The 24,157-nt window shown below is 45.6% G+C and overlaps 1 protein-coding gene across 2 annotated transcripts; it reads left to right on the forward strand.

Moving 5' to 3' along the window:
- Window positions 1–6,580: 6,580 nt before the first annotated feature.
- Window positions 6,581–19,337, forward strand: CHST4 (carbohydrate sulfotransferase 4). 2 transcript variants are annotated; one of them, XM_055298087.1, is made up of 2 exons: window positions 6,581–6,773; window positions 17,407–19,337. In XM_055298087.1, the coding sequence occupies exon 2, from the start codon at window positions 17,425–17,427 to the stop codon at window positions 18,583–18,585; it is 1,161 nt and encodes a 386-aa protein (XP_055154062.1). In that variant the 5' UTR covers window positions 6,581–6,773; window positions 17,407–17,424; the 3' UTR covers window positions 18,586–19,337. The 2 variants fall into 2 exon arrangements, with proteins under 2 accessions (XP_055154062.1, XP_055154061.1); XM_055298086.1 differs by lacking the exon at window positions 6,581–6,773 and adding an exon at window positions 6,887–6,956.
- The last annotated feature ends 4,820 nt before the right edge of the window (window positions 19,338–24,157 follow it).

Consider the following 24,157-nt stretch of genomic DNA (forward strand, 5'->3'; position numbering starts at 1 on the left):
GCCTGGGTGACGGAATGAGACTCTGTCTCAAAAAAAAAAAAAAGTTCCTTTTTAAGGTTGAACAAAGGCTCATTCATTCCTTCCTTTCCCATACTTTCACCAAGTGCCTTCTATGGGCCAAGCATTATGCTACGTGCTAGGTATACACAGACAAGAGGTGATATACACAGATAAAAGGTGATTCTCTCCCAACGTGAGTTGGGAAGACAGACATGGCTAAGGCTTGTGGCTATGCTGAAGGGACTCTGCAACAATTATCTAAGGCTACCATAATGCTGAGTAACAACCAGCCATGAAACTTCAGTGGTATACAATAAAACCTCATTTCTCATGCATCTAGGGTGGTCGCTTAGGTGGTTCTGCTGATTTGGCTTGGTTTCACTGAAGTGTCTGGTGGTTAGCTGCCATTGGCTGATCTAGGATGGCCTCAACTAGGACAACCGTGGTAATTTGGATGTGCTTCCCGTGCCTTTCATCCAGCAGGCATGATCTCATGGCAGTGACTTAGACACAAGAGCAAGAACATGTCCAACTGCACAAGTTACTTTCAAGCCTCTGCTTAAAAACATCCCAACAGGCCAGGCACAGTAGCTCATGCCTGTAATCTCAGCACTTTGGGAGGCCTAGGCAGGCAGACACTTGAGGTCAGGAGTTCAAGACCAGCCTGGCCAACATAGTGAAACCCTGTCTCTACTAAAAATACAAAAATTAACCAGGCATGGTGGCACATGCCTATAATCCCAGCTACTGGGGAGGCTGAGGTGGGAGAATTGCTTGAACCCTGGAGGCGGAGGTTGCAGTGAGCCAAGATTGCACCATTGCACTCCAGCCTGGGTAAAGAAGCGAGACTCCATCTCAAAAACAAAACAAAACAAAACAAAAAAAAAAACAAAATCCCTACAACCAAAGTGAGTGGCATAGCTGAGACCCCAGGTGGAGTTATATGTCATAGGGCATGGATACAAAGATGGGAGAATGGAGGTCATCATGGCAATCTGCCATGGGCTCTGAACACACAGACCAGGGCACCTAACTCAGCCTAGGGACATAAGGAATGGTTTCCCAGAGAAGATGATGCTGACTTGAGTTGAATCTTGAAAGAGAAGATGCAAGTTAGCCAGGCCATAAAGCAGAGAGGGTGCTTTAAGCAGAGCAACCCACATGAACCAAGAGCTTTGGAGAGTGAAGTGCTTCCACATCATTACTTTATGTGATGCATATGCCCTGCACCTATTAACCTTTCTGCAGTTTCCTGTCTGGAATGTAGATGTGAGCCCTAGATGTGCACAGCTGTCTCCTGGCCATGAGGCAATAAGCATGAAGTTGATGGTCTGTGGAAATAAGTCACCCAATGGCATTCTTGAGCCACTGTATCCACCCCAACTGTATGACTACATGACTTCATGTCACACAGGTCAGCACCCAGGAACTCCTGTGATATCCCCTGGAGAACTACCTAGTCCCTTGGTGCTCCGTGATCTATCTCTTCTTTCTCCCTCAATCAAGACTCTTTTTTTTCTCTCTCTCTCTCTCTGAGATGGAATTTCACTCTTGTTGCCCAGGCTGGAGTGCAGTGGCGTGACCTCAGCTCACCACAGCCTCTGCCTCCCAGGTTCAAGCTATTCTCCTGCCTCAGCCTCCCAAGTGGCTGGGATTACAGGCATGTGCCACCACACCCAGCTAATTTTGTATTTTTAGTAGAGATGGAGTTTCTCCATGTTGGTCAGGCTGGTCTCGAACTCCCGACCTCAGGTGATCCGCCCGCCTTGGCCTCCCAAAGTGCTGGGATTACAGGCATGAGCCACCATGCCCAGCCAAAAACTCTTATTCCTTCAACCAAGCTGACTCCAGATGCTTTGCATTGTTTGGAGAAGTGGTGATGCAGTTTTTCAATGTCTAGAGTTTCAACAACACCCCTACCCTGGCCTCCACATCACCATTGCCACCAGTAAAGAGGGAGCATCCCAGCCTCTCCCGGCAGGTATTTCACACTGCCCCTCCCCAAGTTTTCAGTTTGGCCACCACTATCTTCCTGGAGGCCATCATTATCTCTTATTATTTCCTTTATCCTGGTTTATGCCAGTCACACAAGTAGCCCAGGATCCTCAGTTGTTCTTTATCCCTTGCGTTTCATCCCAAATGGCTCCAAATGTCTCATTTTCTGACCCCATTTCCCACCCTCCCCATCCCCTGACACCCTTGTTGGAGTCCACAAATTCCATCTTTTCTTGAGGTCTCTTAATTTCCTCTTCACTTTCTTGCTCTAAGGGAAACTAGGTCTCCTTTGAAGACACTGCTTTCTCTGCAGTCCTCTCAAGTGGTGGCTGTTTCTTACACTCCACAGTGGAATAGGTTTTCTTGTTCCTCATTGCTGCTTCCAGATTATTCTGGTGACTCCCTCCTTCCTAAACCTTTCCAGCTTTCACTCTGATATTAACCAGACTATACTGCCCTCATTAGAGTCATATGACCCCTGCCACTCTCCAACTCTACTCCTGGGACACTTTTACATGAACTCAATATCCTTAGATATGATACTTTCAAAGCCCTGATGTCTCAAATCCTTGACCTTCTCACTCCCAAAAAACTTGCCCTCCAACTTAGTTCAGCTATAAACTTTGTCCTTCTTTCTCCTCTCAACCAGCTTAGATTCCATGGTTCATTATTATAATTACACCTTTGAATATCCCCTAGGCTCCCTTGCCTCTCTAATACTTCATTGTACTCTTCCAGAAAAGCAGAGGTCTTACTTAAATCTAACTCTCCACCTATCCCCACACAAGTAGTAGTAGCCGAACAGGGCTAGAAAAACTACACACCTCTGCTATATGCTTTCATTTTAAGTTTATGACCACTCACTTTCAGCTTCACTCATCTATCTTACTTCATTACCCTAGCACAGTCACTAACGTATTCCCACAGGTGGTCATTCCATATCTTCCTCTCTCTCTTCAAGCTTCCATAACTCCTTCCCCATCCTCAGACTCAGCTGACAACCTTATCCCCTCACTCACTAGGAAAATAAAAGCAATAAGAAGGGAATTTCCACAAATTCCCAGCACATCATCTACCCACCTACCTGCAACCTCCACTCCCCGAGTTCAAGCTATTCTCCTGCCTCAGCCTCTTGAGTAGCTGGGATTACAGGTCTATGCCACCACACCTGGCGGATTTTTGTATTTTTAGTAGAGACACAGTTTCGCCATATTGGCCAGGCTGGTCTCGAACTCCTGACCTCTGGTGATTCGCCCACCTCGGCCTCCCAAAGTGCTGGGATTACAGGTGTGAGCCACCACACCCGGCCGAGAGACACCAACTCTTAAAAGGTGTCTAACTAAGCATCTCGAGGAATTTGTACTGTGTCTCTAATGAGCTCTCTTGTAGCATTTTCATCAGGGAAATGCTGGGGATCAGATCCATCCCAGGAAAGATCACTCTAGCTGCAGGGTAGAGTGGGAAGGCTGCAGGGGGTAAGATTGGGGATATGGGAAAAAGTGAGAGGCTGTTGGCAGAAATTCAAGCAAAAAAAAATTGAAAGGCAGACTGAAGACAGTGGCTGTTGACATAAAAATGAGGGCAAATTTGACAGCTATTTAAGGTTATTTTACCTTTAGACAGACATTGGTGATCAATGTGATACATGAGGTGACAGTCCACCGGAAGACAAACGGATAGTCTCCCCAGATTTCATCCCCAGAAACTCCCTGACTAAATCATCACGGGTCACCTGAAGCAGTCTCTGACAGTTTTTGGAAGGCCAGAGGTAGAATTTCAGGAGCCCGATTCCAGATAAAGCCACAATTATGCAGCAATGTTATGTTCCTGAACCATCAAAGACATACAAGGGATGCCTGAGCTTTACTAGGAGCTCCTGGCTCATTATTTCCCATTTTCCCATCCCCTCTGCCCTTCAAAGGAGCAACAAGAAAGCAAGAACCAGGGAAAAACTTAAAACTGTGTTCGTTTTTTCCCTAATCTTATCTATTCTAGTCCAACTTATTCTCCCACTTTTGAAACAAATATTTCTAACACGGATAAGGGACATCCTATTGCTGGGGGATTCCCTACACAGATGTCCACCACCAGGGCCCAGCTCAAGGAAGCAAGTTCTACTGAAAGCAATTACACATTTGATAATAGGATTTACAGCAACCAAGATTTCCTTCCTGGCTTGCAGACACTTCTTCCGAAGGCGCTGGCTCCCTGTGATGCTAAGATCCAGTCTCTATAGACTTCAGAAACTTAGCCAAACTACAAAGCCCTCCAGAATCTATTCTCTAAACTCAGCTACTTAGCCAGTGACCCACTCAGGCCAGACACTGGCTTTGGAAAGCAAAACAGAGTTGGTAACCAATGTAGGGAGTGACAAATTCCTCAACAGTTTCAGGCCTGGACACCTGCCTTGCAGGCTGATGCTCAGCGTAAAAAAATGAGGAATGCTAGAGCTCCCACACGAAAAGAAACTAAAGGAAGCATCACTGTCCTTTTAGTGTCACTAGGGACAGAAAAGATATGTAGGTAAGTGTGGAAGTGAAGAAACTGCAATCTCATTTGGAGTGATGGTCAGGGTAAGGTAGCAGGAGTAGGTAGTATAACCAGCAGAAAGATCCTTTTGACCCCTGAGAAAATCAGAGTCTAGGTCAGTAGCTGGCCCCAGGTCTCTTCACCACTCAGGTGGGTCCCCAGACAGTAAAGATGGTAAACTTCCAAGGGCAAAGATGAGATCAGCTACTCCGCTGATTAGTGGTCCCCAGGAGACAACTGTCTAAATCACTTCAAGCACACACAGCCTTTTGTACGGATTTTAAACTTGGGATTCCTTGGCATTGCACATGATTTTGTGTTTGTATATGAGCAATTGTACATTTTTCTACAGAGGTCTATATCTGTTATCAGATTTTGGAGACTTAAAAAGTAAAAGATTAGATCTCTTACTTGACTGCATGATCCAATATGGTAGCACTAGCACATTTCAGGTGGACAGTGGCTACTTTATAGTGCAGATATGGAACATTTCCATCATCACAGAGACTGTTATTGGACAGTGCTGCCTTAGAGACATGGGCTGCAGGACTTCCACAAGAAGGCCTGGATATCAGACACCAACATTTAAATTTCTTCCCAATGCTGTGGAATGTGGTAGACCCTTGGAAGTCCAGTATCTGAACATGCTGGTCACCACCATATACTAGTGACCAGAGGATGCCTTTCTTCAGCTGCTTGGCATTCTGCCAGCATGAATTCCTAGCAAGGGAAAGATGGCAGGTGATCTGAATTACTTGGAGTTATGGTGTATTTGAGTGACCTCACTATATTTGGGAAGGTGCTGGAAAAACACGAAAAGAATGTTAGAAAGGGCTAGAATAAAACTACAGGAGTCCCCTCTTTATCCACGGTTTTGCTTCCCAGTTTTAACTATTCATCATCAACCATGATTTGAAAATATTAAATGGAAAAATTCCAGAAATAAACAGTTCATTTATTACATACTATTCTGAGTAGCATGATGAAGGCTTGTGCCATCTCGCTCTGTCGTGCCAGCACCTGAATCATCTCTTTGTCCATAAAAGCAAAACTACCGACTGCCCAGTGCCAGCGCTTCCAGTTACACCTCTGCCCAAAGTCCTTCACTGGAGGAAGAGAAATTTCTCTTCTGTCTGCCAGAGAGAAACAGGAAAGGAGGAAGAGCCACACAATTGAAATCAATCAAGGCAAGCACCACAGGTTCTTGTCATTTGTGCTTAGTGGACTTAGCTGATGGAAATCGGCAAAGATCATCCCAGAGCTCACACAACTCCCTGCCTGCTCTCTCTCTTCCAAGGTCTGGGAAAGGAAGTGGCAGCCAAGTTGCGGGGGTAGGTGGCAGTGGGAAGGTATTATTATTCAATAATAACCACCACTTTTTAACTCTTATATTGTCATATTATTGTGTTAGGAGCTTCATACGCATTAATCCTGACATTCACAACAATACTGTAAAATAGATATTGTTACCCTTATTTAACACTGATGATATTCTAGGGCTCAAAGAGGTGGTATGACTTGCCCAGCAAGATCTTGGACTTGAAAGTCTGAGGCTTCCATTCTCCACCACAATTTACGGTTATTCATGGGCATCCATTGTTTCAGACTCATGACAACCATGTAAAGTGGCACGGAGTAGGTATGTGATTTGCCCAACGGCACACAGCAAGGGAGAAGTTGTAATCTTTAATGATAACTTGTTTCTTTTTTTCTTAAAGGGGATTTTTTTTCTCCTGTACCACCAAGCCAGTACATCTATGTCCTCCCAGAAAATATTTATTACCTCTTGTAACAAGGGTGAAGATATTGAATACAGCACAGAGGCTGAGAAATGTTACCTCCCTAGACCCAGGGTGGAGTGAGCAGGCAGGTGCAATGCAAGAAATAACTTTCACATATTCTCCTTTGAGATAAGAACAAGGTCTAGGAATCAGGTTTGAGATTTTGTAGCCTTTCCGCTTGTAGGTGTCATGAAATTTCCCTATCAGCCTCATCTACTAGCTCCCTGGGTCTCTCTCTCTTTCTCTTTTTCCCCACCTCCCCACTCTGCCCCAAGGGAGTTGACCTTCACACTTGCCTTTCAGGAGTCAACATTCCAGGATGCCTCCACTTTGGGGGAAAATGCTTCCTCATTTGCTTCTCCCAGCCCACCTCAAGCAGTCTCCCCACGCCTTGAGTCTCACCAGTGTTAAAGCTGTTACTTTCACAGCTTCCTGGGAGCGAGTGCTTTCTCAAGCCCATCTTGCAAGGTGGGTCCTTTTTTGTTTGTGGCAGAAGGGAGGGACAGTGAAATGTGCTCTGAGTAGGGACGGTTAGGCAAAAGCAAGTAGGAGGAGGAAGCCAAAAGGGGAGTTGGTGAGTCAGAGGAGAAAAGCGCACAGCCCAGCTAGCAGTGAGCCTCTCAAAAGCAGCAGGGAAGCCCAAGCCACAAGGTAAGAAGAGAATTTCTGTGTACGACTCCATTGCAGAGCCATTATCCCAGAGCTGCTGGAGCAAGAGTATCAGATAACCTCTGGCAGCTAAGCTGGAGATTACAGTGGCAAAGGCGGTTTGCGCAGAGGGGATAAATCAGATCACCTGGGGAATTTTCTGGGGAAAATAAAACACAAGCTGCTTACCAGCAGCACCCCCGAGCCCCACCATCTATCCCTAAATGGGTCCAAAAGAGCCCAGAAAGCAGATCAGGCTGTTCTGATGTATATTTTGTAGATGGTCCCCTGGTGCTAACTGACTCGTTCAGATCCTGGCTTTAGAGCTCAAATTTCTGTACTTCCTGCAGCTCCTCCTCTGCTTTCTGCTGGGGAGTGGAAGACAGGAGGTGCAAGGAGCTGTAGGTTTTCTGTAGCTCAGGAGAGGGACAGTGTGATCATTGAAAACTCTCAGCCCTGGGATCCCCAAAACTTGGGTTCTGATCCAGAAAAGGCTATTTTACCCGATGAGCCAATCAATTAAAGTTTAGTTTATTTATTCTGAAAAATGAAGAAACGGCTCATCACTGTCTAAAATATCTAACTGGATCATTATCATAATTGCAGCTAAAAGGGCTTTAAAAATGTGGAACACCACGCACATGTGCAATATGATTAAGTTATGGTGCCAGCATATCAGCTAAGGTAGAAGATAAGTCTATCTTGCATGGCCTTGGACAAGTTTGAAACTTCTAATTGGAACTGAAATACTTTTCTATGTGTAAAATAAATGTAATGTTGTTGATGAAAAGAGTCAGACTCTGACATATTTGAAGAGATTTATTCTGAGCCAAATATGAGTGACCATGGCCCGTGACACAGCCCTCAGGAGGTCCTGAGAACATGTGTCCGAGGTGGTCGGGGTGCAGCTTGGTTTTATACACTTTAGGGAGACATGAGACTTCAATCAAATACATTTAAGAAATACATCTGGCCAGGCGCGATGGGTTGCGCCTGTAATCCCAGCACTTTGGGAAGCTGAGGCAGATGGATCACCTGAGGCCGGGAGTTCAAGACCAGCCAGGCTGCCGGGCGCGGTGGCTCACGCTTGTAATCCCAGCACTTTGGGAGGCCGAGGCGGGCGGATCACGAGGTCAGGAGATCGAGACCACGGTGAAACCCCGTCTCTACTAAAAAATACAAAAAATTAGCCGGGCGTGATGGCGGGCGCCTGTAGTCCCAGCTACTCGGAGAGGCTGAGGCAGGAGAATGGTGTGAACCCGGGAGGCGAAACTTGCAGTGAGCCGAGATTGAGCCACTGCACTCCAGCCTGGGCGACAGAGCGAGACTCTGTCTCAAAAAAAAAAAAAAAAAAAAAAAGACCAGCCTGGCCAACATGGCGAAACCCCGTATGTACTAAAAATACCAAAAAAATTAGCCGGGCATGGAGGTAGGCGCCTGTAATCCCAGCTACTCAGGAGGCTGAGGCAGGAGAATCACTTGAACCCAGGAGGTGGAGGCTACAGTCAGCTGAGATCCTGCCATTGCATTCTAGCCTGGGCAACAAGAGCAAAACTCCATTTAAAAAAAAAGAAAGAAAAGAGAAGAAAAAAGTAGGGGTCTGTCGCCCAGGCTGGAGTGCAGTGGCGCGATCTCGGCTCACTGCAACCGAGAGGAAGCCTTCAGGTAGTAGGCTTCAGACAGAATAGGTTGTAAAATGTTTCTTATCAGACTTAAGGTCTGTGTTGGTGTTAATGCTGGAGAGGTATAATGAGGCATGTTAGATCCCCACTTCTTGTCATGGCCTTTTAAAAAGACCCCTGGCTGGGCACAGTGGCTCATGGGTGTAATCCCAGCAGTATTAGGAGACTGAGGTCACTTGAGGTCAGGAGTTCGAGACCTGCCTGGCCAACATGGCAAAACCGTGTCTCTACTAAAAATACAAAAAATTAGCCAGGCATGGGATTACAGGCGCATGCCTGTAATCCCAATAACTCAGGAGGCTAAGTCAGGAGAATCGCTTGAACCTGAGGAGTCGAGGTTGCAGTGAGCCGAGATCATGCCACTGCACTCCAGCCTGGACAACAGAGCAAGACTCCATCTCAAAAAAAAAAAAAAAAAAAAGAGTCCTGGCTGAGGAGGAAGTCCTTTCAGATGGTTGGGGGGCCTTAGAATTTTCTTTTTGGTTTATAATATCTTGCTCAATCTTCCTTTCTGGGTCTCATATAGTAAAAAAACACTGTACAAATATATGTTCACTTGTCATTTGTTGATAGATGTTCCTTGAGCACCTACTATGTGCCATGCACTGTCCTTGGCACTAGTGACACAGCCCTGGCGGGCGGGACCCAGGTCCAATCCTCCTGACGCTGTCTGGGGAGAGTTTGTTATATGGATACCTTTACCCAGGTGCCCAGCGTCAGAGGTTTTCTAGGTTTTCAGGCTACTTGTGAGGATGCCAGTTTCCCCAATCCAACCCCATTCTCTCTCTCTTTGCTCAAGTTATCTTCTGCTGTATCTAATTTCTACTTGTAAGGGGCATAATCTCATGGGAAGTGTAAGTTAGGAATGTATCCAGTGGCTGGAACCCAGACTTCTTAAATTAGTATCTATCTGGTTTTTTCCCCCTCAGAATTTCCCATTTTGTCTCTACAAGGCTACATGGTACCGATTTGGGGGACATCTATAATTCAGCCCTCTCTAATCAGCTGCTGCTTCAGGTCACCCATCTGGCTCCTTCGTGGTTTCTGTGCCAAACATAGATTCTCCCTACTCACCACCCTTTGGTGCTGTTTTCAAGATCCTAAGGTTCTCTTGACTCCTCAGAAATGGCTGTCCTTTGTGTTTTAAGATGATACCGCTCACCCATCATTGGGGCAACATTCTTTTAAATTAATTTTTTGGGGTGGTGATGATGGAATGTGCTGAGGTTGGGTTTTTTGTTTTGTTTTTGTTTTTTGTTTTGTTTTGTTTTTTGCTTTTGCTTTGTTAGCCTAGTAACTGAGCTGATTCAAGCAAGGTAGCCTGTCACCCAGCAATGAGGCTTTTATTTTTTAAATGTTTCTAAAACTAATTTTCATACAGGAAGGGAAAAATAATTTCCCTCCTAGTTTTAATTAATGCATGCTTGGTATAGTATCTGTTTTTTGGACCAAGGGTTACTGTGCCATATTGCATCTAACCCATGCCTCTGACTTTATTAGTAACTTGGTCCAAGTAATTGAGATGGCATGGGTAATGTGCTCACTGCTCCATGCAATCACCTAAATTTTAGTCACTGATGCTGAAGAGTGTCCGTGTGCATTTCAGAAAAGGATACTTATGTTTCATTCTCTTGAAGGAGCTCCTTTGGTTTTCTGCTTTCAAGCAATTACTGTGCCTCTTCCCATGCTCATCTATTTTTTTTTTGTTTTTTTTTTTTTTTGAGACCGAGTTTCGCTCTGTTGACCAGGCTGGAGTGCAGTGGTGCGATCTTGATCAGGAGATCGAGCCCACACTCATCTATTTACTCACTTACTCATGTATTTAGCAAGTGTTTAATGAGCCGAGCCCTGATCATTTGTAGAATTGTTATGTACCTGTAAGTAAGATAAGATACAGCCTTTCCCTTAAGCTATAGCAGCCCAGAGAAAAGAGAGGCACCCATACAGACTTTTACTGTCAAGAGGGATAGCTGCTAACAGAAGGTCTGGGAAACAAATAAATCTTAAGAGGGGGCTGGGCGCGGTGGTTCACACCTGTGGTCCCAGCACTTTGGCAGGCCGACGCGGGCGGATCACCTGAGGTAAGGGGTTTGAGACCAGCTTGATTAACATGGCGAATCCCTCTTTCCACTAGAAATACAAAAATTAGCTGGGCGTGGCTATAATCCCAGCTGCTGGGGAGGCTGAGGCAGGAGAATTGCTTGAACCTAGGAGGCAGAGGTTGCGGTGAGCGGAGATCATGCCACTGCACTCCAGCCTGGGCGACAGAGCAAGACTCTGTCTAAAAAATAAAATTTAAAAAAAAAAAAATCTCAGGAGAAAGAGACAGAACTTCTTTCAGGGAGAAGGCAGGCTCTCCCTTTCAGGGAGAAGGCAGGTCAGATTCTTGAAGGAACAGTAGCTGTCCTGCAAAAATCTCAGGGCTTTTAAATAACAGGGCAAGTTTGGAAGAACTGAAAGTCGGGAGCCTAAGGCACCAAAACAGAGGGGAGTGACAGGAAATCAAGACCAGGCCATGAAAGACCCCAGGTGCAAGGCGTGGGGATGTTTATTTAATCCCATATACACTGTAAATTTATTGAAGGATTTTTAAGCAGGAAGTTGATAGACTTGTGCTTTAAAAAGATACTTTTGGCCAGGTGCGGTGGCTCACACATGTAATCCCAGCACTTTGGGAGGCCAAGGCTGGAAGGTGGCTTGAGGTCAGGAGTTTGACACCAGCCTGGGCAACATAGTGAGGGCCAGTCTCTAGTAAAAAATGAAAAAATTATCTGGGTGTGACTGGACACACCTGTGATCCCAGCTACTGGGGAGGCTGAGACAGGAGGATCGAGAATCACTTGAGCCCAGGAGTTCAAGGCTGCAGTGAGCTATGATCACACCACTGTACTCTACCCTGGGCAACAGAGTGAGACCCCAACTCTAAAAAAGGAAAAAAAAGATTTTTGGGCCAGGCATGGTGGCTCACACCTGTAATACCAGCACTTTGGGAGGCCGAGGCAGGTGGATCACTTGAGGTTAGGAGTTTGAGACCAGCCTGGCCATCATGGCGAAACCCTGTCTCTACTAAAAACACAAAAATTAGCTGGGCACGGTGGTGGGCGCCTGTAATCCCAGCCACTTGGGAGTGTGAGGCACAGGAATCACTCGAACCCAGGAGGCAGAGGTTGCGGTGAGCTGAGATCACTGACAGAGGGAGACTCCATCTCAAAAGAAAAAATAGTAATTAAAAAAAAATGAAAAAGGTAGTTTTTGGCAGCAGTGGGTCATGGGGAGATGCTGGGAGGCAGAAGAGAAAGGTCGATGTCAGAGGCCACCCTAGAGACAAGCAGCTGGGAATTCTGGCAATGGGAGAGTGGGATTCGAGGATACTACTGAAGAGTCTCCTTCCATGAAGCACCCTGGTGACTCGCATCACCTTGCTTCTGCCACGGCCCAGGAGCATCTGCCTCTGCTGCTCAATACAGCCTTCAGAAATGAGTTTTGCCCAAGACACATCCTAAAGTATCCCTTGGCTCTCTGGTCAGCCCATCGTGTGTCGTCTAGATCCAGATGTGTCTTGGGGCTCAGTTACAAGGGATGGGACTTGCTTCACAAAAGCTACGCTTTCTACCCAGGGCAAGTGCTCACAGAAAGAAAAAGAAGTCAGAGGATTTCCATGGGAGTTCCTGAGAACCGTGGACAACTAACACCTGGGAACAACTGGGGGCAGTTAGGAGGCCCAGCTCCAGCTTGGGCAGGAAACAGGCTTCAGGCCAGCAGCAGCTGTCAGGCAAGGAGGGCCCAGAGTCACCAAGCCCCGCACAGGACACAGAACTGGCCCCAAGCGGGATGGAGGGAGGGAGGGTGTCACTTTGAAAGGTCTATTCTCCTAATCCCTAGGAAATGTTAGCTTTTTCCTAATTATAAGCCCTGCTTATAAAATTCTATCACCATTTCCTTATAACTGTATACAGGATAAGTTCTTCTCATTTTCCTCTCTTTTTGGTTTTGCTCCATTGCTTCCTATTTTTGTTCCAAACTTTTTCTCATACTCACATTGCCCTTAGGAGAAGCTCTTTTGCTAAAGTCACCTCTTCAGTCTTTGCAGGGAGGGAGGACATCCTTGGGCCACGATCAATAATAGCCTAGTTTCTAATCATTTTCCTCTTGCACTCAAGTTTTAAGAACTAGGAGCACATCTTAGCTGGTCCTGTTCTTTTTTTTTTTTTTTTTTTGAGATGGAGTCTTGCTCTGTCGCCCAGGCTGGAGTGCAGTGGTGTGATCTCTGCTCACTGCAAGCTCTGCCTCCCGGGTTCACGCCATTCTCCTGCCTCAGCCTCCCGAGTAGCTGGGACTATAGGTGCCCACCACCACGCATGGCTAATTTTTTGTATTTTTAGTAGAGACGGGGTTTCACCATGTTAGCCAGGATGGTCTCGATCTCCTGACCTCGTGATCCACCCACCTTGGCCTCCCAAAGTGCTGGGATTACAGACGTGAGCCACCACGCCCGGCCTAGCCGGTCCTGTTCTAATCTACAGGGCTAAGACTACAGGGCAGGAATTACCAGTCATTGACATTTTCCTGCCGTACAGCAAGTGATTTTCAGCCATGAAGATGAGATGATCCTCATTGGATCTTTTCGGCACATCCAGAGGAAAAGCACTGTTATTATGAATGGAAGATAAGGGGTTTTTCTGCTATTGCCACCCAAGGTTTGGCTTGAGTCATTACATACTTCCCAGAAGGTTCAGGGGACTTCCAAGGAAAACCCACGAGCTGGCAAAGCATGCTCTCCCTTCAGGAAGAAAGCTATAAATGCCAAGAGTCTCCTTTGTGGCTGCCCAATTTCTCTCCTAAAATCCACTCTCGCAGGTCTCTGGAGCCCTGGACATAGAGAATAGTTTCTGATAGTATGAAGCCTGCCTTCATACATATGTGATCTTATATACATGTGTGACGGTGTGTGAACATAAAGGTCATCACTGAAGCATTTGAAATGGCAAAAGATTGGAAACAACTCATAAGCCCATCAATGAGGAAACTGATTAAATAAACTGTGGTTAATCCACATAATACTTCTTCGAAGCAACAACGAACGAGGAACTGCTTTACGAACTGCCCTGGAATGCTCCCTAAGACATACTGACAACTAAAAATAAAGGGCAGCACAGAACAGATAACTTGAAATTTTGTTTTGCATTTTAAAGAGGAAAAAAATTAAGAACACATACACATTTGAATGTTCTTGTGTACACATAAAGCAACTGAAAAGACACATTAAAAAATGAACTCAGGCCAGACACAGTGGCTCATGCCTGTATAATCCCAGCACTTTGGGAGGCTGAGGCGGGCAGACAACTTGAGGTCAGGAGTTCGAGACCAGCCTGGCTAACATGGTGAAACCTCGTTTCTACTAAAAATACAAAAATTAGCCAGGTGTGGTGGTGTGCGCCTGTAGTCTCACCTACTCAGGAGGCTGAGGCAGGAGAATCACTTGAACCTGGGAGGCGGAGGTTTCAGTGAACCGAGATCGTACCACAGCACTCCAGACTGGGCAACAGAGCAAGACTCTGTCTCAAAAAAAAAAAAAAAAGTTGCTATCTGGGGCAAGTTGAGAAATGGGCAGGTGAGGTCAGGTGCTGGAAGTAGACTTTTCACCGTACACTGATGACAAAACACCAGCTAGCAGATAAATAGCAGCTGTCAGTACGTAAAGAAGAGGGGACTGATTTGTCAGCTAGTAAAATTCTTAGGTTTTCTTTCCTCTGGAAAAATACTATGACCCCCTTTAAAGATATGTCACTACCCATGTTTACAAATAGCTCTAGAAGTTTCCTAATTTCTGACTACAGGCCTCCCTCACAGGCACAAATGCTTGTCATAAGATTTCCCCTCCCGGCTGGGCACCGTGGCTCACACTTGTAATCCCTGCAATTTGGGAGGCTGAGGCAGGCGGATCACAAGGTCAAGAGATCAAGACCATCCCAGTCAACATGGTGAAGCCCCGTCTCTACTAAAATACAAAAAATTAGCTGAGCCTGGTGGCACGTGCCTACAGTCCCAGCTACTCAGGAGGCTGAGGCAGGGGAATCACTTGAACCCGGGAGGAGGAGGTTGCAGTGAGCCGAGATCATGCCACTGCACTTCAGCCTGGTGACAGAGCAAGACCCCATCTCAAAAAAAAAAGATTTCCCTTCCCCAGTGACATATGTTAAAAGCCTGGGGTGTGTCAGGCTGGGCTGCAGGCTGGCAGGCACTCCTTTCCTTACTGCATACAGAATCTGAGAAAACGCTTGTTTTAAATTCTGAGTCTGTAGATACTTTTCAAAACAATTTGAATCATGTGACTATTACCTATTAAAAACTTTTTAGGCTGAGCATGGTGGCTCATGCCTGTAATCCTAGCACTTTGGGAGGCTGAGGCAGGAAGATTGTTTGAGGCCAAGAGTTCAAGATCTGACTGAGCAACATTTCTTTCTTTCTTTTTTTTTGTTTTTCTTTTTTGAGATGGAGTTTTGCTCTTGTTGCCCAGGCTAGAGTGCAATGGCACAATCTCGGCTCACTGCAATCTCTGCCTTTCGGATTCAAGTGATTCTCCCACCTCAGCCTCCCAAGTAGCTGGGATTACAGGCACCAGCCAACACGTCCAGCTAATTTTTGTATTTTTAGCAGAGGCGGGGTTTTACCATGTTGGCCAGGCTGGTCTCAAACTCCTGACCTCATATGATCCACCCACCTCGGCCTCCAAAAGTATTGGGACTACAGGCATGAGCCACTGTGCTCGGCCATGACCTTGTCTCTGCAAAAATAAATAAATAAATACTTTAAAAATAATTGATATAAGACCTGCCACCACGAAAATAGCTGACCCCCAAATCCAGCCCCAGTTACTATCTGGAAATCTCACCTCTATTTTTTACTAAAGCTGGAAGGGAGAATTTCTTGTGTACATGGTGATATACAAATGAACACCTTACTGCTACTATGAACATTTTACTATGTGCAATAGTTATTCTCTCTCCCAATAGTTATTTATGTCAGAAGGTCACCCAGAATGACAAAGTCATGTGGGAAGGAGGTTAAAATATCCCTTGGAATAACATTCTAGCATACCACTGGGAACCGTGGTCCTTTCACACGACGCAAGCCCTGATTGCAAAATGTTGCCATCAGTCAGTATGAGACAGTACAAATCACAAAGTGAGACCCTTTCTCTAGATATGTACTGTCTATCAACTGGAAAACCATCTTAATATGCTTATTTTTTGTTTTGTTTTGTTACATTTGTGGGTTTTTTTGGAGATAGAGTCTCAGCCTTTCACCCAGGCTGGAGTGCAGTGGCGTGATCTCGGCTCACTGCAACCTCTGTCTCCCAGGTTCAAACGATTCCCCTGCCTCAGCCTCCCAAGTAGCTGGGACTATAGGCATGTGCCAACACACTCAGCTAATTTTTGTATTTTTAGTAGAGACAGGGTTTTGCCATGTTGACCAGGCTGGTCTCAAACTCCTGACCTCAAGTGATCTGCCCAGCTCAGTCTCCCAAAGTGCTGGGATTACAGGCGTGAGCCACTGCACCTGGCCTTAATATATTTATTTTGTTGGACCAAGATACTTTACTATCACCTACAAAACACATTTTGAAAATAAATATCTAAATTCTAATAAATATCTAAATTCTTGATGGGATGGCGCTCCCTAGGGTTGTGTGATACACACTTGCCCAACTGCACTGAGCTGCCCTGAGTAGGTTGTCCCACGTAATCAAATATGCCTCAAGCAGCAGTGTGGGAGTCATGGGTCACAAGTGTCCCCAGTGAGAGTGATACAGCTCTGAGATCTGTAGCACTTGGGTTGCCTTGCCATACTTTCTTAGAGTTGGCAGGTAAGGAGACTCTAATAGCTCAAATAACTCTAATTCAGCTCAAATAGATTCGGATAGTTTATTACCTACACAGATGCAAGGTCAACATTGGATCAACTCCCCATGGCCTTGATCCCATGGGATGACACCAAATCAGAAGGATTTGCTATCTAGGGCAAGGTGAGAAATGGGCAGGTGAGGTCAGGTGCTGGACATAGACTTTTCACTCTACACTGGTGGCAAAACACCAGCTAGCAGATAAATAGATGACAGGCACCATGAGCACCTGGCTCTGCCTTTGAGGAGACAATTCTAACTAAAGCCAAGCAGTTGTACAGCCTGCAGCCCTATCCTTTGAGGGACTGAAGTGAAAAGTCCTGTGCTTAATTGCAGTGAGGGAGGGAGATGAGACACAGTCTTGGTTGCAGTCTCCCTTATGATGGAGGGATGGCTAAGCAGTGGCCTCGAGGCATTTCTTCACTAGGTGGCTTATCTCCCTCTGTTTCTGCAGGAATCACAAGGCATTCATCCAAGACTTGAGTCAGACTGAGGTGAAGCCTCCCCCGTGTGGCCTCTCTGAAGACATCCTTGTCATCAGGGCACCATGATGGAGCCATTTCCTTATGTTGATTAAATATGGTTGCGTTCAGATATTTTTGGTAAACCAATGGGCAAGGTGGCTTGGTTTAGAAAGACCAGGAAGGAGGAATTAAAGACCCTGAAGGAGAACATATTAACACACTAAGTGTAAGGGACAGGAAATGATTTGGAGAGGGATTGGCGCCATTGTTGGCAGGAATCCTCTGGCTTTCCGTGTTGCTCCTTGGTGGGGGGTCAGAGAGCAGGTGGCTTTGGCCAGAAGGGGAATAGCAGGCAAACAGTAAAACAGCAGCCCAACTCCACCCTTTCTGTTTGTTCCTTAAAGGTCTTCCACTTCGGCACAATGCTACTGCCTAAAAAAATGAAGCTCCTGCTGTTTCTGGTTTCCCAGATGGCCATCTTGGCTCTATTCTTCCACATGTACAGCCACAACATCAGCTCCCTGTCTATGAAGGCGCAGCCCAAGCGCATGCACGTGCTGGTTCTGTCTTCCTGGCGCTCCGGCTCTTCTTTTGTGGGGCAGCTTTTTGGCCAGCACCCAGATGTTTTCTACCTGATGGAGCCTGCTTGGCACGTGTGGATGACCTTCAAGCAGAGCACCGCCTGGACGCTGCACATGGCCGTGCGGGATCTGATACGGGCTGTCTTCTTGTGCGACATGAGCGTCTTTGATGCCTACATGGAACCTGGTCCCCGGAGACAGTCCAGCCTCTTCCAGTGGGAGGACAGCCGGGCCTTGTGTTCTGCACCTGCCTGTGACATCATCCCACAAGATGAAATCATTCCCCGGGCTCACTGCAGGCTCCTGTGCAGTCAACAGCCCTTCGAGGTGGTGGAGAAGGCCTGCCGCTCCTACAGCCATGTGGTGCTCAAGGAGGTGCGCTTCTTCAACCTGCAGTCCCTCTACCCGCTGCTGAAAGACCCTTCCCTCAACCTGCACATCGTGCACCTGGTCCGGGACCCCCGGGCCGTGTTCCGTTCCCGAGAACGCACAGAGGGAGATCTCATGATTGACAGTCGCATTGTGATGGGGCAGCATGAGCAAAAACTCAAGAAGGAGGACAAACCCTACTATGTGATGCAGGTCATCTGCCAAAGCCAGCTGGAGATCTACAAGACCATCCAGTCCTTGCCTAAGGCCCTGCAGGAACGCTACCTGCTCGTGCGCTATGAGGACCTGGTTCGAGCCCCTGTGGCCCAGACTTCCCGAATGTATGAATTCGTGGGATTGGAATTCTTGCCCCATCTTCAGACCTGGGTGCATAACATCACCCGAGGCAAGGGCATGGGTGACCACGCCTTCCACACAAATGCCAGGGATGCCCTTAATGTCTCCCAGGCTTGGCGCTGGTCTTTGCCCTATGAAAAGGTTTCTCGACTTCAGAAAGCCTGTGGCGATGCCATGAATTTGCTGGGCTACCGCCACGTCAGATCTGAACAAGAACAGAAAAACCTGTTGCTGGATCTTCTGTCTACCTGGACTGTCCCTGAGCAAATCCACTAAGAGGGTTGAGAAGGCTTTGCCGCCACCTGGTGTCAACCTCAGTCACTTTCTCTGAATGCTTCTGAGCCTTGCCTACATCTCTGAGCCTTAACTACGTGTCTGTGGGTATCACGCTGAGTATAAGTTGTGTCCACACGTGCTCAAGCAAAAGGACTTTTGTGTCCATACTTGTGTCTAGAAAACAGACTCAGGAACCTTATGTGAGCAGCACATCCCACCAGTGAAACAGGGTACTGCTCTTCTTCTTTTCTTGATCTTCCTGTCTGGGCAGACTTCAGAGACTCTGTGGCCTGGAGGCCTATTAAGCATGACACAGTATCAGTGGAATTGATCCATAAACCTCCCTGTCCACATCTTGCCCAATGGGGAATGGATCTTTCACCAAACAGCTCACCAGCATTTTCCACAGAGATGCAAATTCTGAGCCCTTGGAGTTCCCAGTGGATTCAAGGAAGGAAGTGGGAACAAGGTTGGATGCCTACTTGTGAGCTTGACCATCACAGCTATCGGTAATCAGAAATATGAAACAAAATCTCTGCACAAAAGAGCAAGCTCTTAAGTCCACAGGGTGCCTGGGCTGCATTTGAATTTCACTTCCCCTCTGCATTTTCCTATCACATAGAAGACTTTGACCTGTGAAGCTGCCATGTGTTAATACTACAATTCCAAAATAAGATTCTGTTTAGAATGTCCCTTTTTATGCTTCTTAATTATTAGCAGTAAATGTTCATTCTTATGGGATCCTAAGCTAAGAATAGATGTAATCATCTTTATGGGTTTTTAAAAACACCTTTGCTATTATCTATCACCCATTTATACAGAAAATTGCTAAGATAATGTTTGGTTTCAGATGATGAACTAAGTCTATACCCTCTTAAGAATTGGTGGAAAATAGACAATTAGCAGCTAAGCCCTTTCTTTCTTGTGTGAGGTATAAGTTGTGATAACACCATATGTGTCACCCTAGGGTCTGGGCAGAGAGTTCTTTTACTCTGATCCCTCAGCCAGAGGACCTCAGTTCTAGTATGACTGGTGCTATTTAGCTCCTCCTGGCCACTTCTCCTAATAAGGAAAGTTGTTATTCCCAATTTTGGCAGGAGCCCCCAGATCTAGTTTTACAATAGAATTTCACCTGTTAAAAAATGCAGAGTGCCAGGCACTACCTCAAATCTGCTAGAATCAGAATCCCCCAGTATGGGGGCTGGAGTTCTGGTGACTCTTCCATGGCTAGCCTGGCACTAGCGCACCTTGCACCAGGCAGCAACACTGTTCGCCTCCTTGCTCCAAGAAAGGTGACTCTTCCACAAATGCAGAGTATGTATGCCACTTGCTCTTGCCACTTGTGCTGTCCTTGGGTTGGAAAGAATAGAAAGAAGCTCCCTATATGTCTGGAATTCCATGGACCTCTGAGTCCTGACTTTTTAAATATTTCACTTTGTCCAAGTCTGAGAGATTGTGTCATTTTCTCTTTCTTTTTGTTTCCACCTTTTGACGGGCTTCATAAAGCTTCCTGGATGTCAGGTCAGAACTCTCACACTCCATTCGGCCGAGTAGTGATTGAGCTTCTCCACTGCCTGAGATACTTGAGTAGCTACTTTTCCTAGCTGGGTCTGTTGAAGTTAATTTATATTTGGCTTTAAAGAAGCTAATTTATTCTAATGTCCAAATCTTTAAAAACTTCTAAGAGCATAGGATCTCCCAGGCAAATGCTTGCCTCTACAAGGCAAATGTTTACCTCCTAAATAATGTCAGAGTAAAATTTCCCAGCATTGAAAATAAGACCAGAACAGCAGATGACGGTGTGAACAGAGTGAAGAGGGCCAGTGAGGGAACATACAGTGGTAGACTCAACCACCTCTGATTTCCCTTCTGAAAGTCCAGTATCTGTCTGAATTGTTTTAAAGTTAGCAACCTCTTTATGAGCCATCCCTATGTGATGCCTGCTTGTCCTTCTCCAAAAAGATCACCCTATCCTGATACAAGAAAAGAGACTAGCCACACAGAAGTCTCAGAGTCTTATTCAAGATCCACTTTAGAACAGCTTTAAATTTCCTGCATTCCAAGTCTGAGATATGCAATGAGGTCCAGAATCTAAGAGCCATACCCTTGAAGAAAATATCTGTGCTCTCTGATAGAGTAGCCACTAGCCACCAGTAGTTGTTTAGATTTAAGTTAATTAAAATTTAATAAATTTTTAGCTCCTCAGTCACACTAGCCACATTTCAAGGACCCAATAGCTGCGTAAGGCTAGTGGCTACTGTATTGGACAGCATAGATATAATGTCCACCATTGCAAAAGTTTGATTGGACAATTCTGGTCTAAATTCATTTTTATATATGTATCATCTAATCCCTAATTCAACCCCATCCTCCTAGGCCAAAAAGTTTAAATAATATATAATATCATGGCATTTTTATATAGCATAGAGTGCATAATATAAAATCATGCTATATAGGCTGGGTGTGGTGGCTCATGTCTGTAATCGCAGCACTTTGGGAGGCCAAGGTGGGCAGATCACTTGAAGTCAGGAATTTGAGACCAGCCTGGCCAACATGGACAAACATGTCTCTACTAAAAATACAAAAATTAGCCGGGTGTGGTGGTGCACACCTGTAATCCCAGCTACTCGGAAGGCAGAGGCAGGAGAATTGCTTGACCCTGGGAGGCGGAGGTTGCAGTGAGCCGAGACAGTGCCTCTGCACTCCAGCCTGGGTGACAGAGAGAGACTGTATCTTAAAAAAAAAAAAAAAAAAAATCATGCTATATAATCTTAAAAGCATGACCCAGTGGTGAACAAGACTTCAGTGAACAATGGCACAGTCTCTTGTTGAAGTGTTCAGGAGGCTGGAGCTGGGATTCAGTGGTGAGAATGGCAACACTCAATTGAGATATGAGGCATTTGGGGACATGAGAACTGGTGACAAGCATAGAGGATGGTGTTCTGCGAGACATCCTTCCTAATTCAGAGGCATCTGTTCCATCCCAAACCCCCAGCAACAGAAAGGTGTTTCTTTCCACCTCAGCCTGTCTAGCTGCATAGGGTCTGTGCATGAGTTTAAACCTAGATTAGAGTTGAATTGATCACATTTCTCAAAGCTAATTTTTAGGGTTTAGGGAATGAGCTTCTCTCAAGTCTAATGTAACCATAACAGCCTGAATTGCCTAATTGCAATACAGCAATAGATTTCTTTACAAAATGCCAAACTAGGCAACTGCTCCAAGTCCTATGTTTGCAATTGTGAGTCGGGGGGTGGAGGTCTCAAACTTTATAAATAATTATCTGGATGGTGAGAAGGGAATATGTTTGAGGCAAAGGGGTGTCAACAGTAACTTAACTACGTTTCTATCTATAGTTACTATGTGGCTTCATTTTCTTTCTGTTTTTTCGTTTGTTTGTTTGTTTGTTTTTTGAGATGGGTTCTCACTCTGTCACCCAGGGTAGAGTCCTGTGGTGCGATCTCTGCTCACTGCAACCTCTGCCTCCTGGGTTCAAGCAATTCTCCCCGCCTCAGCCTCTCGATAGCTGAGATTACACGCGTCCACCACTACACCTGGCTAATTTTTGTATTTTTTAGTACAGATGGGCTTTCGCCATGTTGGTCAGGCTGGTCTTGAACTCCTGACCTCAGGTGATCTGCCTGCCTTGGCCTTCCAAAATGCTGGGATTACAGGCATGAGCCACTGCGCCCAGCCATGGCTTCATTTTCTATAGAATGAGAGCAGTTGCTAGGTTTTTAATAAATTTTCATTAAAACTACATTTTTTCAACTTATGAATAGTGGTTATGGAGAAAGATAGAATCAACTTCTGTTAATTTTTATGCAAAAATCTGCCATTTAATTGTCTGTAATATGTTTCTCAAAATATCATTTATAATTTACTATGTGATTTATATCCAAGCTAAATATAAATTAACTTCATTAACTATGTACATTATCATGACTCTGTTGAATTACTTTCACAGACCGACAAAGCAAAATTAAAAATGAACTCTGTAAGTGACCTAGTCCAGTTAACAATAAACCGCTGACAGGCATTAGTTGAGGATCCCCAACCCATTGCCCCTTGTGTCAAGGGTTATGCCCCACTTCTGGATAAAGGTCCCTGGTCATTCAGAGAAAGGTTTTTTTGTGTTTTTTGTTTTGTTTTGTTTTGTTTTTTTCAATGCAGTGATGAGGAAAAGTAGTAACCAATAACCAGAGTAAGGATATTTGAATATAGCACTTGGCTAAGGGGTGTATTCACTTTTTTCCACACACTTAATGGGCATCTACTATATGCCTAGGAATGTTCTAGGTGCTGTGGATACAGCAGAAAACACAGCAGGCAAAGCCTCTCCTTTCATACAACAGACATTTTAGTCTGTTGGGGGCAAGAGAACAAAAAATATATGTCAGATGCTAAGTACTATGAAGAAAAATAAGGGGAAGCGGCTTGGCAGTGAAGGAGGGTGCTATTCTACAGAGGCAATAGGAGACCTCTTCGCAGAGAATGTGAGATTGCCACAGAGACCCCCTCCAAGTAAAGGAGCTTGCCATGCAGAGATCTGGGGGCAGAGTGCCCCAGTAGATGCCAGTGTCAGTAGAATCAATGAGTCTAATGAGAACCTATTGTGTGCTTGGTACTGTGCTGTGTGCGCCCCCTGGAGGATAAGGAAGTAGAACCGTGACAGTAAGACAGAGAGGTTATGCACTCCCGAGTGCTTGGGCACTGGAACTGTGCTGCCTGGGTGACTCCACTATTACCAGCTACGTGACCTCAAGCAAGTTCCTCAACATCCCCATGTCTTAAATCCCTCAAGTATAGAGTGGGTGGAATAACAGCAGAATGACTCCTTGGAGTTGCTGGAAGTGCTAATGAGTCACAGTGTGTGGAACGTCCTTAGCGAGCACTTACTCAGCATTAGCTGTGAATATCATGATTACAATGCTTTTCTCCCCTTTCTGATCTGAACCCCTCTATGGCATTTCTGATCATACTGAAATGATGAAATTTATACTTTCTGATCTTCTAGGTTCTCTACCTCAGTGGTTCTCAACTGGAGGCAATTTTGTCCCACAGGGAACACTTGACAATGTCTGGAGACTTTTTTATTTTATTATTATTATTGTTGTTGTTATTATTATTATTATTATTATTTATTTATTTATTTATTTTTGAGATGGAGTCTCACTCTGTCACCCAGGCTGGAGTGCAGTGATGTGATCTTGGCTCACTGCAACCTCCGCCTCTCAGGTTCAAGCAATTCTCAGCCTCCTGAGCTGCTGGGACTACAGGTGCGCACCACCATGCCTGGCTAGTTTTTGTATTTTTAGTAGAGACGGGGTCTCACCATATTGGCCAGGCTGGTCTTGAACTCCTGTCCTCAAGCGATCCACCCTCCTCAGCCTCCCAAAGTGCTGGGATTACAGGCGTGAGCCACCACACCCGACTATATTTTATTTTTAATTGGCAATAATTTTATCTATCTATCTGTAGACATTTTTGATTGTCACAACTGGAGAGCGGGTGATTCAGTGTTACTGGCATCTACTGTGTAGGGGCCTGGGATGCTGTTAAATAAACATCCTA

Source organism: Symphalangus syndactylus, chromosome 11, assembly GCF_028878055.3.
Source record: "Symphalangus syndactylus isolate Jambi chromosome 11, NHGRI_mSymSyn1-v2.1_pri, whole genome shotgun sequence".
NCBI classification, from domain to species: domain Eukaryota; kingdom Metazoa; phylum Chordata; class Mammalia; order Primates; family Hylobatidae; genus Symphalangus; species Symphalangus syndactylus.